At 39.7% G+C, this 20,641-nt stretch overlaps 1 protein-coding gene across 10 annotated transcripts in view; it reads left to right on the forward strand.

Annotated features, from left to right (window-relative positions):
- The window catches only part of patj (PATJ crumbs cell polarity complex component), a 120,271-nt gene that overhangs the window by 14,631 nt on the left and 84,999 nt on the right, over positions 1-20,641 (forward strand). For 7 of the 10 annotated variants that reach the window (XM_089134812.1, XM_089134808.1, XM_089134823.1 and 4 more), the window contains exons 9-21: positions 1,491-1,727; positions 3,104-3,206; positions 3,309-3,397; positions 3,677-3,818; positions 4,865-5,020; positions 8,088-8,167; positions 8,507-8,563; positions 10,504-10,638; positions 11,471-11,647; positions 11,790-11,858; positions 12,174-12,395; positions 19,249-19,458; positions 19,780-19,887. In XM_089134812.1, coding sequence (XP_088990938.1) covers positions 1,491-1,727; positions 3,104-3,206; positions 3,309-3,397; positions 3,677-3,818; positions 4,865-5,020; positions 8,088-8,167; positions 8,507-8,563; positions 10,504-10,638; positions 11,471-11,647; positions 11,790-11,858; positions 12,174-12,395; positions 19,249-19,458; positions 19,780-19,887 — 1,785 coding nt within the window. The remainder of the gene's footprint in view (positions 1-1,490; positions 1,728-3,103; positions 3,207-3,308; positions 3,398-3,676; positions 3,819-4,864; positions 5,021-8,087; positions 8,168-8,506; positions 8,564-10,503; positions 10,639-11,470; positions 11,648-11,789; positions 11,859-12,173; positions 12,396-19,248; positions 19,459-19,779; positions 19,888-20,641) is intronic. The other 3 variants (XM_039682122.2, XM_089134820.1, XM_089134827.1) reach the window with 1 other exon arrangement.

Genomic DNA, 20,641 nt, shown 5'->3' on the forward strand with positions numbered 1-20,641 from the left:
GATGGCCTTGTGTTCATCCACTTACTGGGCTAACAGTAAACACTGTTCCTCTGTCCAGTCGGGCTTTCTCGTCCTTCTTGATTTTGATCCCATGTTTGTTACATTAAAAGCAACATTCAAACCACCACTTATAGACATGCCAGCAATTAAATACCATTACAATTAAATATATATAGGAAATTAACAACATGGTAAATTGAAAAAAAGAGGATTTATATACATATATACGTATAATGTGTGTGTTTGTGTGAGAACGGTCAAATAGGAAAAATTAAACGGCTTAGAATAGACCCTATCCTTAAAATCACTATTTTTTTTTTCCTTCTTGGACAACCAACCAACCACAGTCTTCAAAAGATTGTGTCATACGTAGAAACGGGGTAAACCCCGCCTCCTCACTAAGATGAAAGTCTTTATCTTTTCCTTACCCAGGTTTGCTCTCAGATCGGTCCCAAATCGCTTTTAAGCTAAGACTCCTACATAAAAGTTTTTAAGCAAAATAAGAGTTTTCTGAGAGGACCCTGGTCTTAAAATAAGGTTAAGACCAACATATGACCTTTATTTAACACAAATAAGGCCAAGCCATGAGTGACAAACTAAGTACACCCTACGATTCAATTGCCTGTAGAACCAGCTTTAGCAGCAATAACTTGAAGTAATCATTTTCTGTATGACTTTATTAGTTTCTCATATCGTTGTGGAAGAATATGGGTCCGCTCTTCTTTACAATGTTGCCTCAGTACATTGAGTTTTGTGGGAATCTGTTCATGCACAGCTCTTAAAGTCCCGTCACCGCGTTTCAGTCGGGTTGAGGTCTTGGACTTTGATTGGGTCAGTGAAACACCTTTTTCAGCCATTCTGTTGTAGATTTGCTGGTGTGCTTGTGACCATTGTCCCTGTTTCATGGCCCAATATCGGCCAAGCTTTAGCTGTCGGACAGATGGCTTCACATTGACTCTCGAATACTTTGGAATACAGAGGAGTTCATGGTCAACTGCAAGGTACCAAGGTCCTGTGGCTGCAAAACAAGCCAGAAATCATCAACCCTCCATCAGTGTGATGGGCAGTTGGTATGAGCTCCGGCTCCACATTATTAAACATAACCTGACCCTAACCTCCACTTTGGTCTCATCTGGTTCAGGTGCAACTTTGTACACCTAAGTCGTGCTGCCATGTTCTTTTTAAAGAGAAGAAGCTTTCTCCTGACAACCCTTCCAAACATATCATACATAGTCTTTTTTTAATTTTACTGCCATGAACTTTAACATTTAACATGGTAAGTGAGGGTTGTAGAGTCCGAGGTGTAGTTTTAGGGGGATTTGTGATAATGGTAATTACAATCTGGATGTATTATAATATTGTCTTTTTTACATGAATGTCATTTGGAGAGGGAGAGGGTTTTTTGGATCGATAGATGTATGGATGGATAGATTCACCTCATTTATGATGACTTCAACTTCCTTCTCCATTCTCTCTTGTATCCCTCCCAGGACGGGAGGCTGAGAACAGGTGACTACATCCTGCGGATCGGTGAGACGCACACCCGGGGTCTGGCCAGTGAGCAGGTGGTGCAGGTGTTGCAGTCCTGCGGTAGCCGTGTGCGGATGCTGATCGCACGAGACCCACTGGAGGAAGCCCAGCCTCCACCTCCACCTGCCCCTGCCACAGCTCCCATCACCGCCCTGCCACCTCCACCTCCCGTGCCAGCTCGCAGGGGCAGCAAAACGGTACAGAGTACACCAGCTTTAGAACGACTCAGTGAATGTTTGATTGGTTGTTATTATGATGATTAGCTTTACCGTGCAATGTCACATAATACCAATCTTTATGCTATATATTTTAATATTGAATTTTAGACTCTCTTCATAACCCCCCAAAACCAATATAATTATTATTTTTATTTTTGTATTTTTTATTGACGTTGCAAGACATAAATACACATTTGGTCTTATTATACAGCATCTTTGTCCTTGTCCTACATCATCATTTTTCTCCAAAACGACAAAGAAAATCAATAAAAAACAAAATTAATAAAATAATAATAATAAATAAATAAAAAATACAAATCGTAGCAAGAATAGGAACAGGGGAGTGCCTCAGGTATTATGTTTCAGACAAAGTCTGATCTTATTGTTCGAATGAATTTCAAGAATCCATTCCACAACCTCTTGAATTTATCCATTTCAAGTCTACAAGTGGAAAAACCAATATAATTAAAAAGAAAAAATAATAAGGCAATGTTTTGAACTATTTTTTATTTTATTTTATCAAGACATTTCTTCATTATCAGTTAAGCACCCTTAAGATATATGAGAATCTATGAGATCTAGAATATTCAGTAAAATAATCATTGAAATAATATTCGAGTAAAATATCCAGATGTATTACTGCAGTGAGAAATTGAAGGACAACATGCTTTTTTTATTATAAAAATAATGTTAAAGTGCAAAAAATAAAGACAACTGATGGATGGATAGATGGAATCCCATTAGATAGATTGGAAAACCAAACATACATGGATGGATGGATGGATAAAAAATATATTTTTTTAAGGTTTTATTCTCCATTCTGTCATCCAATGGAGTTTTGGTTCTTTGCCGCTGTCGCTTTTGGATTACTTAGACATTTAATATTCAACAATATTATTGATCTACCTCCATTGACACCATATATATATATATATATATATGAAGAGTTCAGATGCAAAAGCCTCTAAATGCCATTTGAAATTTTCTTCTAAAATGACCATTTTTATCAAACTTGTATATTTAAGTTCAGTAATTTCACTTAAATGACAATTAATAGGTAATCTTCTTTGCCATTTAAGTGAAATTACTGAACTTAAATATACGAGCTTGATAAAAACGATCATTTTAGAAGAAAATTTCAAATGGCACTTAGAGGCTTTTGCATCTGAACTCTTCATATATACTGTACATATAGAAGAGTCCCAATGGATAGATAGATTCCCATTAGATTGGAAAAACGAACATATTGAAAGAGCGGGTACAAATATGGCTGAACATGATTCACCTCATAAATGTACAATGTTTATAAACTGTTTCTACACTCAGTGTCAGTATCTGATCTATTATTTATGCAGCCGAATTTGGAGGGCTACGAAATCCACGAAGTTGCGTTAAAAAAGAAGGAGGGCCAGAGCCTTGGGATCTCTATAATCGGATACAACGCTTTGACCACTGAGGGTAAGAAACATATTTCGCCTTGTTTTTTTTTTTTTCCAGAAAGCCAACTACTAATCAGTGTGCTGTTAATTATTATTTACTCTCGTCTTTGTTGCGTGTCAGATGCGGTGGGGGTCTTCGTGAAGAACGTGGTTCCAGGCAGCGCCGCTGAGCAGAGCGGGAAAATCCATGTCCACGACAGGATAATAGCAGTGGGTTCTTAATCACTTTTTAATGAGCTCTACCTTAATTAGCCTCATGTCTGTACGAGCGCTCTGACAGAACAGGACGCCAACTAAGCGAGACGTCTCTTTCATCTTGCATCGATTCACAGTTTAATAAGAGCGGGTTTGAGCGTGGACGCGGTCAGCTGTCATGCTCTCCCCAGCCTCACGCTAGGCTAATCAGTCCCTTTGAGGTGAATTGGAGAGCCCGCCCGGTTAGCTGGGCCTACAGTGACTTCTTGATTGTCTTTGTGTCTGTGTGCACAGTTGGATGGCGTGAACCTTCAGGGATTCACCAACCAGGAAGTCCTGGAAGTAATGAAGCGGACAGGCGATATCGTACACCTCACCCTCATTAGGAAGATCATCTCACCCAAGAGAACGAGCGTAGAGAAATCGCTAGATAAAGGTAAAGTGACATGTTTGGAATTTGGATCAGATCTGTACATTAAAAAAAAGTTAATTATTTTTGATCAAATTTTACTTTTAATTGTAACACGTTTAATTAATTGGAGAAAATAATATGTGAAACTATTGGCCTTTCAAACTGCATCAACTAGAAATTCAAACAAATATTTTATAGTATATTTAAATGTTCATTTTTTAGAAAACAAATAATATGTAAAGCTATTGCATCAAAACAGCAAATTCAAACACAAGTATTTATATTTAATATTAAATATTAAAATTTCACTTTTGTGCATTCCATTAATTTTTAAGAAACTAAATATGTTAAATTATTGGGCTTTCAAACTGTATAAAAACAGGACATTTTTATATAAATCTGAATGAATTCAATAATAATAATAATTATCCCTACGTTATCAATTTCTTTAAAATGTACAAATAAGAATGAATATTCAATTTTAATGTATAGTAATGTACTTAATATATATTAGAGATTTAGAATATTAAATATGAAGATTAATTATTTTTTTATTTTAATCTTATAAATCATTCATTTGGTTCCTTTTAAGTAAAGAAAATAAATAATATTTGTAATAACTGGGCTGTCAAACACACACACTCATAAATTACTTGCCATCAACAGCATGTCAAGCTGTCATGACAAAGACACTGCCAGGTTATGATGTATTGGTTTATGTCAAGGTGTCATAACAAAGATGTCATATTTGCATAAAAAATGTAATAACTGAGCGATTGACACTTAATGACAGTTGTCACAAACATGCATAAAACTTCCTTCATATTCATAACATATGTCATGATTATGAAGGTTTCATGTTAGTCTTATGCACACCCCTTCAAGTAAAGTGTTACCCCTTATTGCTTTTTTGCTGTTTTTATGATCTTCAGTAGTCTTGGATTGACTTTACAATTTGATATTTTTTATATATAAATAAGAAATTTTAAAAATTGCTGTTATAGTCTGGTTACAAATATGATTCAGCATTAAGTATATATGTTTATACTTGCATGTCTGTGCGTACACAGTCCAGAGAGAGTCGTCGCGTGTGTCTCTGAAGAGATCGTCTGAGATCAAGGCGCGTGCGGATCAGAGGGGCTCTGTGGTGGAGTCGATGGACCCTGCTCTGAGTGGGTTCAAACAACAGCTGCAGGAGAAAAGTGAATCCGTTCACACACATACAGGTGCTCAACAATATTGGCCGGTATATGGCAGACGGCAAATAATATAAGACCAGCTTGACGGCAGTTGTTCTGCTCATCCTTAAACAGATAGTTCACTTTGAAAATAATTTTTGCTATGTTTTAGCTTACCTCAAGGGCATCCAAGATGTAGGTGTCTTTGTTTCCGCAGTATTTTCGATTTTGATATTTTTAGGTCAAACCGTTTGTCTATCAGTCATATAATGGAGGTCTATGGTCACCACCTCAAAGAGCATGCACAGAGAAGTCCAAATTAAACAAGATTTAATGACTCGTAAATGTAAGTACACATTGATGGCCTAAGACACGAAACGAGCGGTTTGTGTGAGAAAACGAACAGTATTTATATCGTTTTTACCTCTTGTAATCACAGTCACGTGATACACAGCCCTTGTAAGGAGCGCAGTCAGGAGGAAATTGATGATGACAGCTTGTAGGATAAGTGTGCCGCGTAAAGTGTGAGTACTCCAGGTGCTCCCTTGAGAACCAGACCAAATAAGTTATGTGCTGACTATAACTCAATATAAGAGTTACAGGTTACTAGGTATTTTCGTCACATACACTGTAGGGCTTTAGACTGAGGAATCTGGTCTGATTGCGCTCCCCTCTGGATGGGGGTCAGATTCAGGCCAGCTTCTAAAGCGAGCTTAGCAGGCATTGTTTCAGCCTCACTAATCGGCAGATATAAATATGGCGATAGGCGTACTGGAAGCGGAAGAGCAGGCCTTGGCTGAGGCCGAAGCAGCCCGGAGCTCTAGTTACATTCTGCCCTAATTAATCCGGACAAGACCCGGTACCTGCCAAACTCCTAAATAAAGCGTTTTGTTGCACTGGGCCAGTGCATGCCCGGGATAACAATGATTGGTTGTCAGGGACTCATTTCCCAAAGCTGGAGTCATAGCACGTGTAAAATGATAGGCGCCCTCAAGTCAAAACACACACCGCTTTAATCATGCTTTCACCTCCAACTTTTTCCCCCTGTGGTCTTAGAAATTGTACTGCCATGTGAGTGCGTAGATGTTTAAATATTTTCTTTTATGGATAGCGCTTGACTGTTTTGGTACATTGATGTGTCATTTGATAAGTGAACTGCTAAATTTCACCCTTCGATTTTAAAGATAACGACCCTGGAAGTGTCATTAAACGTGTTTCTTTTGTGTCCTTTAAAGTTGAAAAACTCTGGAAACAGATGTGTTTCAGCCCTACTATTTAAAAAAAAAAAAAAGTGGACAACACGGACTAGTTGCTGCCGGGTTTTCTGCACTTTTTCCCAGTTTTGACCCATTAAAATCATTCGAAAGTTGACAGCGAGAACGCTCAAACACAGAGACAGTTGACAATCGGTCCATGTTGGTATAATTATACCCCACAGTTGCTCCAGAAATGCCCACAGCAGTTAAAAACCATAGGAAGTACTAAGTAAAAGCTCATTTAATCAACTTTTGTGGGTCTGTAGTAACATTTCCCTTGTGATGCCCTCTGTTGAATGTTGAGTGACGTTTGGATAGGCGGTGGGACATTCTTTCTCGTTGTCAGCAGAGTTTTTCCTGATGCATAAACATAACAAGCCATTGGCGTGATCAACATTTCCCCTGTTCTCCATATTTTCCATTGTGCCGCACCTGGGCTGCAGATGTTGGCTGGGGTTTGACGTCCCACGTGTAGAAGCGATGCATTGCTGTATTAATGTACTCAAACATTTGTGATGAATGGTGTTGCAAGTGAGGTGTTAGCAATGCTAATTTAATCAGGTCTGCATCCATTGCTCTCACTCACTCACTGACTTCACTTTTTAATGTAACATGCTTTAGCATACCAGGCCACAACACGGCCTTTTTGTTTTTTTTTTGGCTTTTTGTACAAGTGGTCAGTAAAATGAGCTTATTTTTCATACATTTAATACGAGGCTTTCCAGTTTTTGTCTTTAATAAAATATAAAGTTTGGGGTTGGTACAATTTTTTTTTTTTTTTTTTTTTTTTTAAACAAGAAATGTATATTTTTGTTCAGCAAGTGTGCATCAAAATGATCAAAAGTGACAGAAATATTTTTTTTATATTTACGAAAGATTTTTAATTCAAATAAACGTTGTTTTTTTTATTATTACTTCTCATTCTTTAAAGAATCCTAAAAAGCAATCCTAACATTAATGATAAGAAGAAATGTTTCTTGAGCACAAAATCAACATAGTATGATTTCTGAAGGATCATGTGATATATATATATATATTCAAATAGAAAACCGTGACTCCAAAAAATATATTTCACATTACTGTTTTTACTGTTTTCGATCTAATAAGTGCAACCTTGGTGAGCATAAGGGACTTTCAAAAACATTAATAAATCTTACAGACTCAACATTTGAACGATAGTGTATTTATTTTAATTTTTTTAAAGTTTTTGATAATAAAAATGTAATTTTAAAGTTTTTTTTACTATGATGAAATAAAAATCAGTTAGTGAATGTAGTTATGATGTATGCTTTTAATTTGTGGCATACAACTAAAAATTTAACAACAGGCAAAAATCAACATTTTAAGCTGGTATACTGACAATTGATGCTTTTGAAACTAGCTACTTTTCATGTCCGCTAAGTTTTATCAACATATTTAAAAAGTGTCTTATTTATTTTTTATAAAGTGGGACACCAAATTGTACCTGATTCATGGCATAAATTTACAGCTTAGACTAAAGAAGAACACATTTTCTCTGAAATCCCACAATATCATAGTTAAGGGTCACAAGTGCTCATAAAAGCTGTTCCACCCATTTACTTGCCTCCATTGCCCTTTGGGCTTTCAGCCGATATTGTTCCCTGGCGTCCCGTTGTCGTTTTCTGCAGTATCACTGCTGACTCCTCTCTCAACTCTTGCCCTCGGCGCACTCTCAGCCCTCTGATTATATTCATCCGTCAATGTGACATCAATCCCGTGCTAGTATGCGGCACCTGACATTAATGTCATACGTTTCCACTCACTCTGTCACGGACAGTGGGCACCCAAATGGCGGTAATTGACTTTAAACGCTGCTCTCATTATTGTGTGTGTTGTAGTGCAAGAGCTGGCCCCGCTGACGGAGATGGAGCTTCGCGCTAAATGGGAGCAGGCGCTTGGTCCGCATTACGATGTTATGGTAAGCAAAAACGAAGGGGAAGTAATGTTAACAGATGCTAAGTGCGGCTCTCAATTAAACATGAAGCAAACTGCAAATCAGCAAGAACCGCCGGCACTTACGCATGCTGTGATAAGAGATGTTCGATCGACCAGCTAAATCTGGCCGTAGATTGCCTCAATTGACTCCTACTGGATTTGAGTTCACGTGCTGATATACTGTTGTTTGGGTTTATTTACCATAAAGGGAGTGTGTTGACCGCAACAGGTCACCACTATGGAGTTGGTTTGGTTTTAGGATTATTTTTATTTTATTTGTTATACTAATCTTTTTATATGCATTCTATTCTATTTTTTACAGGTTGTACAGCTTGACCCTGTCATAGAAGATGATATTGAGCTACAGAAGTACTCCAAGGTAACGTGGAAACAGCAGTCACAATTTATGATTCATTCAGCACTCTATAGTAGGGCTGGGCGATCTATCAAATATTCATAATATATAGTGGAGATGGAGGCAAGTTAGTCGCACGCAATCCTTCTTTGTCTCATGACTTGCAAACATGAGAGCATTACGATATTAGATGGGGTTTTTTTTTTAGCTGCTCACAAGTTAGTTCAATTCATTTCCATTAATCAATTTGTTTCATTGGATTTGTTCATAACCCTGAACAATTTGTATGCATGATCACACGAAAAAGGGTCTGTTGAGGTTCTCACCTTGCTTTTAATAGTTGTAGTAAAAATATACGTATGATTATTCATTTTAAAGGGTTAGTTCACCCAAAAATGAAAATTCGGTCATAAATGACTCTCCCTCATGTAGTAAACCCGTAAGACGGAGATATTGGAGATATTTTTTATGAAATCTGAGAGCTTTCTGTCCCTCCATTGACCGTAACATCATTGCAACTTTCAAGGCCCAGAAAGGTAGTAAAAACATTGTTAAAACAGTCCATGTGAATACTGTAGTTCAACCTTAATATTATGATGTGACGAGAATACTTTTTGTGAGCAAAAACCCTCCCAAAAAAACCACTTCATTCAACAATCTCTTCTCTTCCATGTCATTCTCATAGGTTGTTGACTTAGTGTAAACACATCGCAGGGTCAGAACGTCAGCTCACTATTGGCCAGCATCACACACATGACCAGCGTCTGCTAATAATGAGCATACTTTCTTACATAGAACTTAGAAGAGCAGCACTATTTACACTACGTCAACAGCATATGAGAATGACATGGAAGAGAAGAGATTGTTGAATAAAGTCGTTATTTTAGGGTTTTCATTGCTTCAGAACATTAAGGTTGAACTACTGTAGTCACATGGACTATTTTAACAATTTTTTTACCACCTTTCTTGGACTTGAAAGTTGCCGTAGCTGTCATTTTTGAGGAACTAACCCTTTAAAGGAGTTTAAAAAAAAAAACTTTTGCTGATATTTTACTCACCCCATGTCATCCAAGATATCCATGCCATTCTTTCTTCAGTCGAAAAGAAATTAAGGTTTTTGATAAAAACATTCCAGGATTTTCTCCATATAATGGACTTCGGTGGGAACCAAACGGTTCAAGGTCCAAAAGACAGTTTCAGTGCAAACTGCAAACTGTTCAAAGGGCTTTAAACGATTCCAGACGATGAATAAGGGTGTTATCAAGCGAAACGATCGCTCATTTAATAAATACATAACAAAGTGGAAGTTTTATAAGCTCAAATGGTCGCCTTGCTCTGTTCTGTGATGCGCGTTTGGTGAGTGTCCTGTTCAAAACCGTTCATCAAAATGAACAAATCTTTTTTCGTGTCATTTGGTTCATTCAACGAATGAAATGAACGAATTGACTCGGGAAAAGATTCGTTCATTTTGATGAACGAGTTCGAGAGTTACGAACGCGCATCACAGAACAGAGCAAGGCGATCATTTGAGCTCATAAAATTTAAACTTTGTTATTTATTTATTAAATGACCGATCGTTTTGCTTGATAAGACCTTTATTCGTCGTCTAGAATCGTTTAAAGCCCTTTGAACAGTTTGCAGTTTGCACTGAAAGTGTCTTTTGGACCTTGAACCGTTTGGTTACCAATAAAGTCCATTATATGGAGAAAAATGCTGGAATGTTTTCATCAAAAACCTTAATTTCTTTTCGACTGAAGAAAGAATGACATGGACATCTTGGATGACATGGGGTGAGTAAAATATCAGCAAAAGTTTTTTAAAAAGTGAACTACTTCTTTAATGGAGAAAAATTTCCCTTTCAAGACTTTTTTTGAAAATGGACATATCAAGATATACATTTAATCTACACCACACTCCGAAGTGACTCGCAACGTTTGCATAATTGTGAAATTATGTTTCTACAGCTTCTACCAATACACACAATGCGCTTGGGCGTGGAACTAGACTCTTTTGATGGACACCACTACATTTCTACAGTGGCTCCCGAGGGCCCTGTGGCAAAACACGGGCTACTTCGACCAGAGGATGAACTTCTGGAGGTAAAGTAATATTAAAGCGCATCTACACTGGTGACGTGGGTCCTCCCTGCACCCTCTCTGTTTGGCATTATGGTTTCGGTGGGCTCCCAGTGTTTGGCCAGCCTGCAGTTTTGCTTTTGGCTTGCTTTGGTGAGCCTCTTCTCAGTTGTCTTAATAACACTGACCTTTGCATCCTGCCAGCACCAAGCCTCCAGGAAGGCTTGCTGCTGCTGCTGCTGCTGCTGGCTCATAGATGTTCTGGCAGGAGGGCTCCTGAGTCTGACCGAGGCCATCTGCATGACTGTCCCCTGCCCTAACCTCCCCACTGGCCTTGCTTCCTGCCCCCTTCCCTCTAAACCTCCCCCTCCCACCTGGTCTGGCGGCTGAAGGCCGGATGGATGGTTAAAGTAGGGGAGATTTTCAGGGCTGTAGGGGAAGTGGCTTATTAGATGTGGCGTACCTCAAGGCTCCGTCCTGGGGCTAATGCATTTTATAAAAATCCCATATTTTAGTGTAACCAGTATCCTAATAGTTTTTCTTGGTCTTCCTTGATGCTTGCAAGCCCAATGGTGCAGCAAGGGTGTTGGTGTTTGGTTTGTGTGTGTAAGGAAAAGCATGTGTGGAGCCTATGGTTTCCCCCTGGTTTGGGCAGATGGCACAGTGCCGCCCCCACTCGCCATAGCAGCTCCAGGCCTGCCCACTCCATGAAATGCCAATCAAAGATGACCAGTGGATGTCACAGAGACTATTTTTGTATTCCTACTGACTGATCTGGGAAACCGTGCAGTGTTACATATTCTTTATGTTTATGTAAGTGAATTTTCTCCCAATAAAATGTGTATTGTATTTGCAGGTGAATGGCGTGCAGTTGTATGGGAAGTCTAGGCGAGAGGCTGTTGCGTTCCTCAGAGAAGTTCCTCCTCCCTTTACTTTGGTCTGTTGCAGGCGTCTCGCTGAAGAGGGCAGCGAATACCAACCTGAATCTGAAGAGTGGCACTCATCCAGCCCCTCAGCCAGCCTACAGGAGCAGGTAACAGAAAAATACATGCACAGGGTCCAAAATGAACACTCAACAACTGCCAATTATGAGTAAAAACTGACTTTGGGAAGTTACTCGGAATTGGCCAATACTTTAAAAAGAACTGCAAAATAATTTTGTATTAATTTTACAGATTGAGGAGAACCTCTCCATGTTTGCCAAAGATACAAGTCTACGCAACAGCATAAGGGAAGAGTTACAGGTTTGTCCATATCCTCTAATAAAACATCACTGCTCTATTTTAGCTCAGTAGTTCTCTATTATTTTTGCTTCAGGATCTAGATTTTACATTGGATATCATATGGCACCAAAAATTTACATCAAACTAGGTTCAAAATGTATTACATAAAAAATACGTAAAAAATTTGTAAAATGATCAACTTGTTTTTTTATGGTTTGTTTGATTTGAGCATTTGATTGATTAATCGATCTCATCAGAACAGACCTGCAACCCATTTTTGGGTCATGACCCACCAATTGAGAACTAGCTCAACATGATTTGTGCTTTTCTTTTCAGGACCGTCAGCCATTTGCAATGGAGCAAGAGGTTGACGATGAAGGAGAGCCTCCTGAGTCAAGCGGCCCTAAGAGAGAGCAGATGGATGAGGAGAAGGATGATGAAGAAAAAGAAGAAGAGGAGGAGGATGAAGGGGAAATGGCTCTATGGTCTCCGAATGTGCAGGTGCTAGAACTAGAGAAAGGAGAGCGAGGTCTTGGCTTCAGCATACTAGACTATCAGGTGGGGAATTACCTCATTTATTTTTCTTTTTTCTCTCCCCCTCCATATATTTATCATTAGATATCTTTCAGTCTTGTTTTATGTCAACTGCATGTAGGAATCGGCACGGGTACCGTGCACTGTAAAGTCAGCTATAAATTCATAAATATATGCAGTAAATACAGGACTAATCGCATTTCAGTATGCATACCAATATAAGGAAGAGGTTCAATCACAACTCAGTTTACAAATATTATGATAATGTCTTTATGATCCGTTACATTTTAAATGTTGAACAAACTTAATGATTGAAGGTCATGTAGAATTAAGTAAAAGGGAGATTTTAAAAATCCAACTCCAGTAAAATTTGCACACAAAAAAAAAAATTACATATTAAAGCTGACAAAAATCGTAGAAATCTCTTGATTGCTTGGAAACCTTATGTTAAGTAGTTCAGGGTAAATTAATGGCAGAAGTTTTATACGTCTGCAGTTTAGAAAACACCCTGACCATAATGTTTATATACTGCAGCCTTTGCGAAAAACTGTAATACATAACAAATATCAGACCATAAGTTACATTTTGTTCTAACCATTGATCCATATTTTCTGTAAATAAGTAAAGAAAAAATCAGCTTTCCTTTTAAGCAGGAGGAAAAAAGGAGCCCTGACTCAATGAATCCCCCTTGACTTTACTAAAGTGTGTTCATAGGAAACTTGCATTGATGTCACAAGTCTTTGGACACTGAACAAAAGAAAGCAGTAAAACCTTTCTAACTAGGGCCGCTGTTTATCTGGCCTCGTGCCAACCGTCAAACCCTTTGCTCTGCTCACTTAGTACGTAAAGCTGCTTTCCTCCTTCGTTCATTAGCCCTCTAATCAGGGTTAGTACATAACTGCACGTTGATCCTGAATCAGAAGTGATCATGTAATGAGGCCACTTAGAATGCAGAACCTCTCCTGCAGATCTGCTCTTCACCACTCCTGTGGGACGCCCAGTGTTTTATATTATCCAGCCATGGGTTCCAATTGATTTCATGCAGGGGAATGGTATTGGCAGGAGAAAAGCATGCCCATTCTTTTGCAACTTCATCAGGACTATAATAAATGGCTACCGCATCATGGCGAAAGTGAACGGGGATCATATTTTATTGGTAAGGTATGCTTCTTTCCTCGTCAGAGGCTGCCGTGAATGATGGGGGGCCGTGACAACATGGACAGAATTACATTGCCGCTTAATGGCGATAACCTGAGCACTGATCCCTTAAATTCTTCCTTTCTCTTCATCTCTCTGGGAAATGAAAGAATGAACATGGAGGAGGGGACTTGGGTCCAAATGCTCTGAGCTTGAGGAAAAAAAAAAATGTTTTGCTGACTCAAAGTCCTTTGTTTTATTTTTGTATTGCTTTTACGAGATTGTATGAGGCTACGCGGGATTCTTTTTTGTTTGTTTGTTTTTGCTGCATGAACAAGTACAAACTAATTGCATCGATACCGCATCCATCGATGGTCTGAATTTGAGATGATCTCATCCCCACCAAGGTGAGAAGAGAAGAAATTCAGTCCCGCAACTTGGATCATAGATCATTGTCATGAAGAGGCTGTAGTGCTAAAGCTTACTTTGCAGATCTTCTGGAGGAGTTGCTGGTGCACCCTAGGGTTTATTGGAAGCCATATTGACCTGTGCAGCTTCCCCTCGGTCGAACTCACCGTCTTCGCGCTCTGCACCAGCTGAGCCCCCTCCACCTAGCCCCGTATGTTTGCTTATCTGCACCGAAACTAACGCTTTTCAACCCGAGGGCCTCATGCATGATGGGTGGGAATTGATTCAGAGGAGGAGGGGGGTGTAGGCATTTGCAGAGTTGGGAAAGAAGTGTTAAAATGTCCATAAATGTATGAGCTGTAAGGAATTGCCAGAAATACTAAAGTGCAACTCCCACAATGCAATGATGGGTATGGCCTTCTACGGTCTTCTAATGGAGGAGGAATCTCTCAACCTTTCGTCTTGAGTTCTTTTCCGTTTCCCGCGAGGGCCTCTCAAGTCTGCAAAGGGGGAAATTGATTTTGCCGCTCTCTCCAGTAAGAGGGCTAAGTTGATAAGGCCGCGTCGAGACCTGCAGACATGCTTGGAGCCTTCAAGAACCTTCAGTCTCCCCCACTTTCTACCACCCTCTTTCTACTCTTCTCATCTCAACCGCTAATATTACCCCCAAAGCAAGGAGACCTTGTAACCACAGCTAGATTGATGGTAGCCCACGGTCACACTGACAGCTGGAAACCAGGGAGTTTTTCTTCCCTAAATGACACCCCTGACTGCGTGAGTGAAGTGAAGTGGCGACGACGAAACCATTTGGGGTCATGGCTCGGTTTTTTTTGCTCTGACAAGAAGGGGATCTCGAAGTAAGAAGCACTGCATGGCAACATGAGAAGGACCCCCTTGGTCGTCCTAGCCATCCTAGTAATGGAGATTAATGAAGGTCATCTTGATCTGAAGAGTCTTGAAAGTCAACTGATCTGAAGAATTGAGCTGTTTTAAGCGGGGTTATAACATGGCCATTTCAAAGTCATTACTAAAAGTTAGTAACTATTGAATTTGTGTATGAAGTCATGGTGCTGCCAGGCTGAACAGAAGTATGATTGAGAAGCTCTTCTGCAAAGGGTTCAGGGTAGATGTAGCTTATGTTAAAGGGGTACTCCACTTTTTTTTGGAAATAGGCTCATTTTAAGTCCCCCAGAGCTAAACAGTTGAGTTTTACCGTTTTTGAATCCATTCAGCTGATTTTCTGATATTTAGAAGAATATCAGTAACCAGACAGTTTCTGGTCTCATTGACTTCCATAGTATGAATACATTCGAAAATGGTATAACCCAACTGTTTAACTCTGGGGGAGTGGTAAAATGAGCCTGTTTCCAAAAAAAGTGGAGTATCCCTTTAAGCTAAATGTAGCTTAACACCAGCTTCAAAAAGGAAAATGTCTCTGTTCACAAAAATAATAAACTTTTAGTTTAAAATAAGAGCATGAAGAACATGCAGAATTTGAGCTGCAATATGTTCTCAGAAGGGTCTTGCGTCTGCAAATGCCATTTTGCAAGTGGGCTGTAAACTCTCTCTGTGGAAAACAAGTTTGTTACGTAGGTTGTGAATGCTTGGCTCCAATAATTCATGCTGTCCAAGGAGAAGAGATCTGAGAGAATGCATTTTTGAATCGTTTTCGATGGTTCAAAAAGCCTAACCTGCACATCAATACAGCATTTAGTCTCTAATCCACTGAATGTTTTAAAGGAGAGTCATAAATCATCTCGGTGTGGTATTATTTATTTATCGCAGTTTATTTATTCTGTGGCCTGAAGCTACAGAAACTGACCGAGGGCTATTTTATTACCCTTGCAGGTAAATAAGCTACCAAATCGACTGTAGACACCATCATAAATGTTAATATGTTGAAGAAGAATATGCATTATGATTAACATCATGTTGTTTCTCATCGGTGTCCACCAATATTAGGATCCGATTTGTACCAGATCCAAGGGAGCTTTGTTTGGATTTACTGCCATTGTCATTTCTGCACTGTCCATGCCACCTGTTCCTAAGTCAAACAGCTGCCCACAGCTGTAAGTTTTATAATAAACAATGGCTGATGCATTGTTCTTCCTTGTTGTGTGACTCTTTTTACATGACTAGCATCAAGACTTCAATGCACCTTACAATAGCGTCATAGCTAGTTGTGAGAAAACACTGAAACCCCTTTCACACAGCGTGTTGATCCCGGGAAATTGCCAGAATGCCTTCTGTGTGAATGCAAACACGACCCGGGATTGATACCAGCATCGATGCCGGGTTGGGGACCTAGTAACATTGCCAGAATCAGTCCCGAAACGTGCGCTATGTGAACAAAAGCCAGGACCAATGCCTTAAGGGGTGTGTCATAGTGATGACGCTTGTGCCATCGCGCGACTCTGTTGCTCTTAGAAGAAAGTTTGTGTTCAGCACGTTGATACCGGGAAATTGGCGGGAAATTGCCAGAACGCCTTCTGTGTGAACGCAAACACGACCCGGGATTGATACCAGCATCGATGCCGGGTTGGGGACCTAGTAACATTGCCAGAATCAGTCCCGAAACGTGCGCTATGTGAACAAAAGCCAGGACCAATGCCTTAAGGGGTGTGTCATAGTGATGACGCTTGTGCCATCGCGCGACTCTGTTGCTCTTAGAAGAAAGTTTGTGTTCAGCACGTTGATACCGGGAAATTGGCGGGAAATTGCCAGAACGCCTTCTGTGTGAACGCAAACACGACCCGGGATTGGTACCAGCATCGATCCCGGGTTGGGGACCTAGTAACGTTGCCGGAATCAGTCCCGGAACGCATGTTATGCGAACAAAAGCCAGGACCAATGCCGTAAGGGGTGTGTCATAGTGATGACGCTCGTGCCATCGCGCGACTGTTGCTCTTAGAAGAAAGTTTGTGTTCGTCATCAACAAAGAAAGGACGAACAAATGTCTGCAAACTGGAACGAAGCAGAGACCAGGAGCTCCTCACTGAGATCGTTCACCAGCTTTGTGGAACGGTATGCGCATGTACCCGTTTTCGACGCGTACGTTACACGTCTCATCCTGACGTCATGCGTCTTTCTGGGATCTTTATGGGTTGTGTGTGAACGCACTCACAGATCCCCGCAAATCATTGGCAGTGTGAATGAACCGAAATCAAACAATTACGTTATCGTTATCCGTGTATTTTCCGGAATCTCTGTGTGAAAGCGGCTTAAGTGAACAAATGTCAAAACAAATAAACTGGGTAACATTTTGGCATGCATTTCATTTTTCTTTGAATGTCATGGTATATTTTGAATTGGAACAGCAAAAAGCTTAAATTGTCCTCATGTTACTGTGTTTGACCTTTGTTTACCATGCAAAGGTAATGCTGTAGCTTAACTAAAATGGCCTTATACCTAAACAAAGGTTGTTGTTTTTTTTTTGAGGAATTGATGTGATTGTGCAATTTGCTTGTCCGTGGAAGTGGCATCCTTTCTCCTCTCAAAGCAAACTATGGTCAGAACAACTGAAAAAAGATTAAAAGAGAAAAAGCAAGAGACCGACGTCCTGGAGTTCCTGGTATTCTGTTCAGCAAGATTGAAGGTGAGTCAGAGCGCAGGAGCGAAACAGATGACTTGGCCTGCCGTTGAATCCTGCAAAACAGCAGATTTACTGTCCGCCTGACACCACATTGAAGAATCTCAACCCGTTCGACAAGCGGGGCCAGCAAAGGGAACGCTTGGAGGAGACTGTAGTAAACCTAAGCCAGCAAGAAATATGGGAGATCCATTCCGGGCAGCCAACGCTAATGCCCCATCCGTTAGCTAGCGGAGAGCTTCGACCATTATTAAGGTTATGTAGACCACAGGAAAACATCATGATGGAACTGTTACCGTTGCCATAAACTCATTTAAACCAAATCTGGCTATTTTTAGCTGCCGATGGTTGTGTGGAAATGTTGTAAGCCAGGAACTTCTGGGATTTTTGTTTTCTTTGGATGCTGCGATGTTCCTCACACCTGTAGCATGGAAGACAGCTACTCTCCCAATGAGCCGTGTACTGTACACCATCTAAATCAAATGAACACTATAAGAAATGGAGCAACCTAGCTCTTTCTTTCCGTCTCTCATGCAAACATTCATACTGATCACCGTCTTTATTCCGTAGCAAGGTGACGTATTGTCGTATTAGGAGCCCCCTGTGCTGGCCCGTTCCTCTTGGCCTTTTTTTTCCATATAAAAGCTGCTCTACTGACATCACTGGCCATGTGGGATGAGAGCAGGGCTTGGAAAGCAAAGCATGCTTGGCTGAAACCCGGCAGCCGGACAATGCAGCCTGTGTCCTCCTAAAGCGCCAGCTGGAGTGGAACTTCAAATCCTCTCTCCAACTTTTTCCTGTCTCCCCCCCCCCCCCCCCCCCCCCCCTCATTCTTTCCCTTCTAGCAGGCCTCAGTTCCACTAGCTCTGAAATTGCTTTTCTCTTCTCGTCTGCTTGCCGTACAGCAGTGGCTCACTGGGTAATCAGGAGGCAGTAATTGCTGGACTTGCTGACCCACTTTTAATGTTTGGGCTGGGTGAAGTTTCCTGGTTCGCAGTTTCCACTGAATTTCATTGTTAAAAATCCTTATCTCCTTGTTCTGAGTGGTCTTTGTGATCTGAACCTGTCTTTTGTGGGCCTGTCCGAAGATTCGTGTTAATCAAAAAAACTGCACAGATTGGGTGTTCGGCTGGTCTTTTGACATGGTTGGTCGTAAATGTTCATGGGCAGATAGATGAGATTACTAATGACTGAGCTCCCGCTTCAGTTTTTACTCTCAAATAACTACTTGTTAATCACTTTTATATTGTCATACGCCACATAAAAGCTGCCCATATGGGTCATGAAATATATTGTTGGAGACATCAAATCGGTTGAATTGCAGTTTTATGGCAGAGCTCCCCAGAGATGTGATTGATACTGTGGCACTTGGGTTCTTGGAGTGGGAAGTTGGCCTCATTTGGCCTTCCAGCAAGTTTGTCATGCTCTTTTGGAAGTAGATTTTAATGCGTGGATCCCAGAGTCATTTCTGTTATAAAGTCGTTTCAGATTAGTTCAAAAGGTATTACCTTTAATGACCATGGGAATGAATGAAGGCTGCTTGTTTGCAATCTTCTATTCTCTGCTTGCGTTGGTTCAGTTTGTGGTAAGATTCAAATAAATAAATTTACTTATTTGAATAAACTTTAAAAGGCAGTCTTCATGATCTGCCTTTTTGATACGTATAGGTTAAATCACGGTCACTGTTGCTCCACTCTGCTCATGTTTTGTTCTGTTTGCTATGGTCTGCATTGCCCTCTGCAGGACCCTCTGGATGTTACACGCTCTGTGATCGTCATACGCTCTGTGGTTCCCGGAGGGGTAGCTGACAATCACGGTGGGCTTTACCCGGGTGACCAGCTGGTTTTCGTCAATGACGACTATCTAGACACATGCTCTCTGGCCCAGGCTGTAGAGGTTCTCAAATCTGCTCCACCTGGGATAGTCTACCTTGGAATCAGGAAACCCCTGGCGGTATGTAATTATAGCCCCATAATATTAACATTCAGTGCTGGAGGTGTTTATTTGGGTAAATATTTTAGATTAGTGTTTTTTTTATTTTTTTTTTAAGTTTTGCTCTGGATTGAGGATCATTACAGTGTCCGTTTCTTTCCACCACAATATGACTATTTCTTATTTTAAACTCACCATTTTTTTTTCTTGATGCAGCCTCCCAAACAAGCTTGTTTGGCTTGTAGCTAAATTGTTAACTCCTAGTGGCAAAAGGCTGCATGTGATATGTCTGTTTATTTTGTATTGATTTTTTGCATTCTTTTGTTTTTATGAACTGTACAGACAGAGGACAGAGGTAGTGGGCAGCAGTCCTTTTGGCCTGTAGAGGGTGCCGATGAGCAACCAGTTGCACAGCAGGTCGTCAGCCACACTCTCCCATCTATGCCAGAGGTATTTAATCAGAATACGCCTTTACTTCAATTATTTTGCAAGCAGTTAATAATTTTTGTTCAGCAAGGATTCATTAAATTGATTGAAAATGTCAATGAAGATTTATATTTCAAATAAATGCTGTTTTTTTATCAAATTATCAAAAATTGTTGACAGTTTCCACAAAAATATTTAAGAGAAACAACTGTTTTCAACATTGATAATAATAAGGAATATGGTAATAATACGAAATGTTTCTTGAGCAGCAAATCGGCATATTAGATTGGTTTCTGAAGGATCATGTGACACTGAAGACTGGCGTAATTATGCTGAATATGACTGGCGTTAGCTTTGCTGAATAAATAGCATTTTAAAATATATTAAAATAGAACGGTTATTTTAAATTTTAATATTGCACAATATTACTATTTCTACTGTATTTTTGATAAAAACAATGCAGCCCTCGTGAGCATAAGAATTTTGAACCATAGTATATATATATATATATATATATATATATTAGGGCTGTCAAACACTTAATCGTGATTAATCGCATCCAAAATAAAAGTTTGTGTTTGTATATATATATATATATATATATATATAAATACACACACATTTGTATATTTAAGAAAAAAATATTATATATAACAAAAATTATATATAAATCTATATACAGTATATACCTGAAAATATTTCTTAAATATATACAAGCATGTGTTTGTATTTTTATATATATATATATATATATATATATATATATATACAGTATATA

Source organism: Pimephales promelas, chromosome 2 (genome assembly GCF_988280905.1).
Source record: "Pimephales promelas chromosome 2, fPimPro1.hap1.1, whole genome shotgun sequence".
Classification (NCBI taxonomy): Eukaryota; Metazoa; Chordata; class Actinopteri; order Cypriniformes; family Leuciscidae; genus Pimephales; species Pimephales promelas.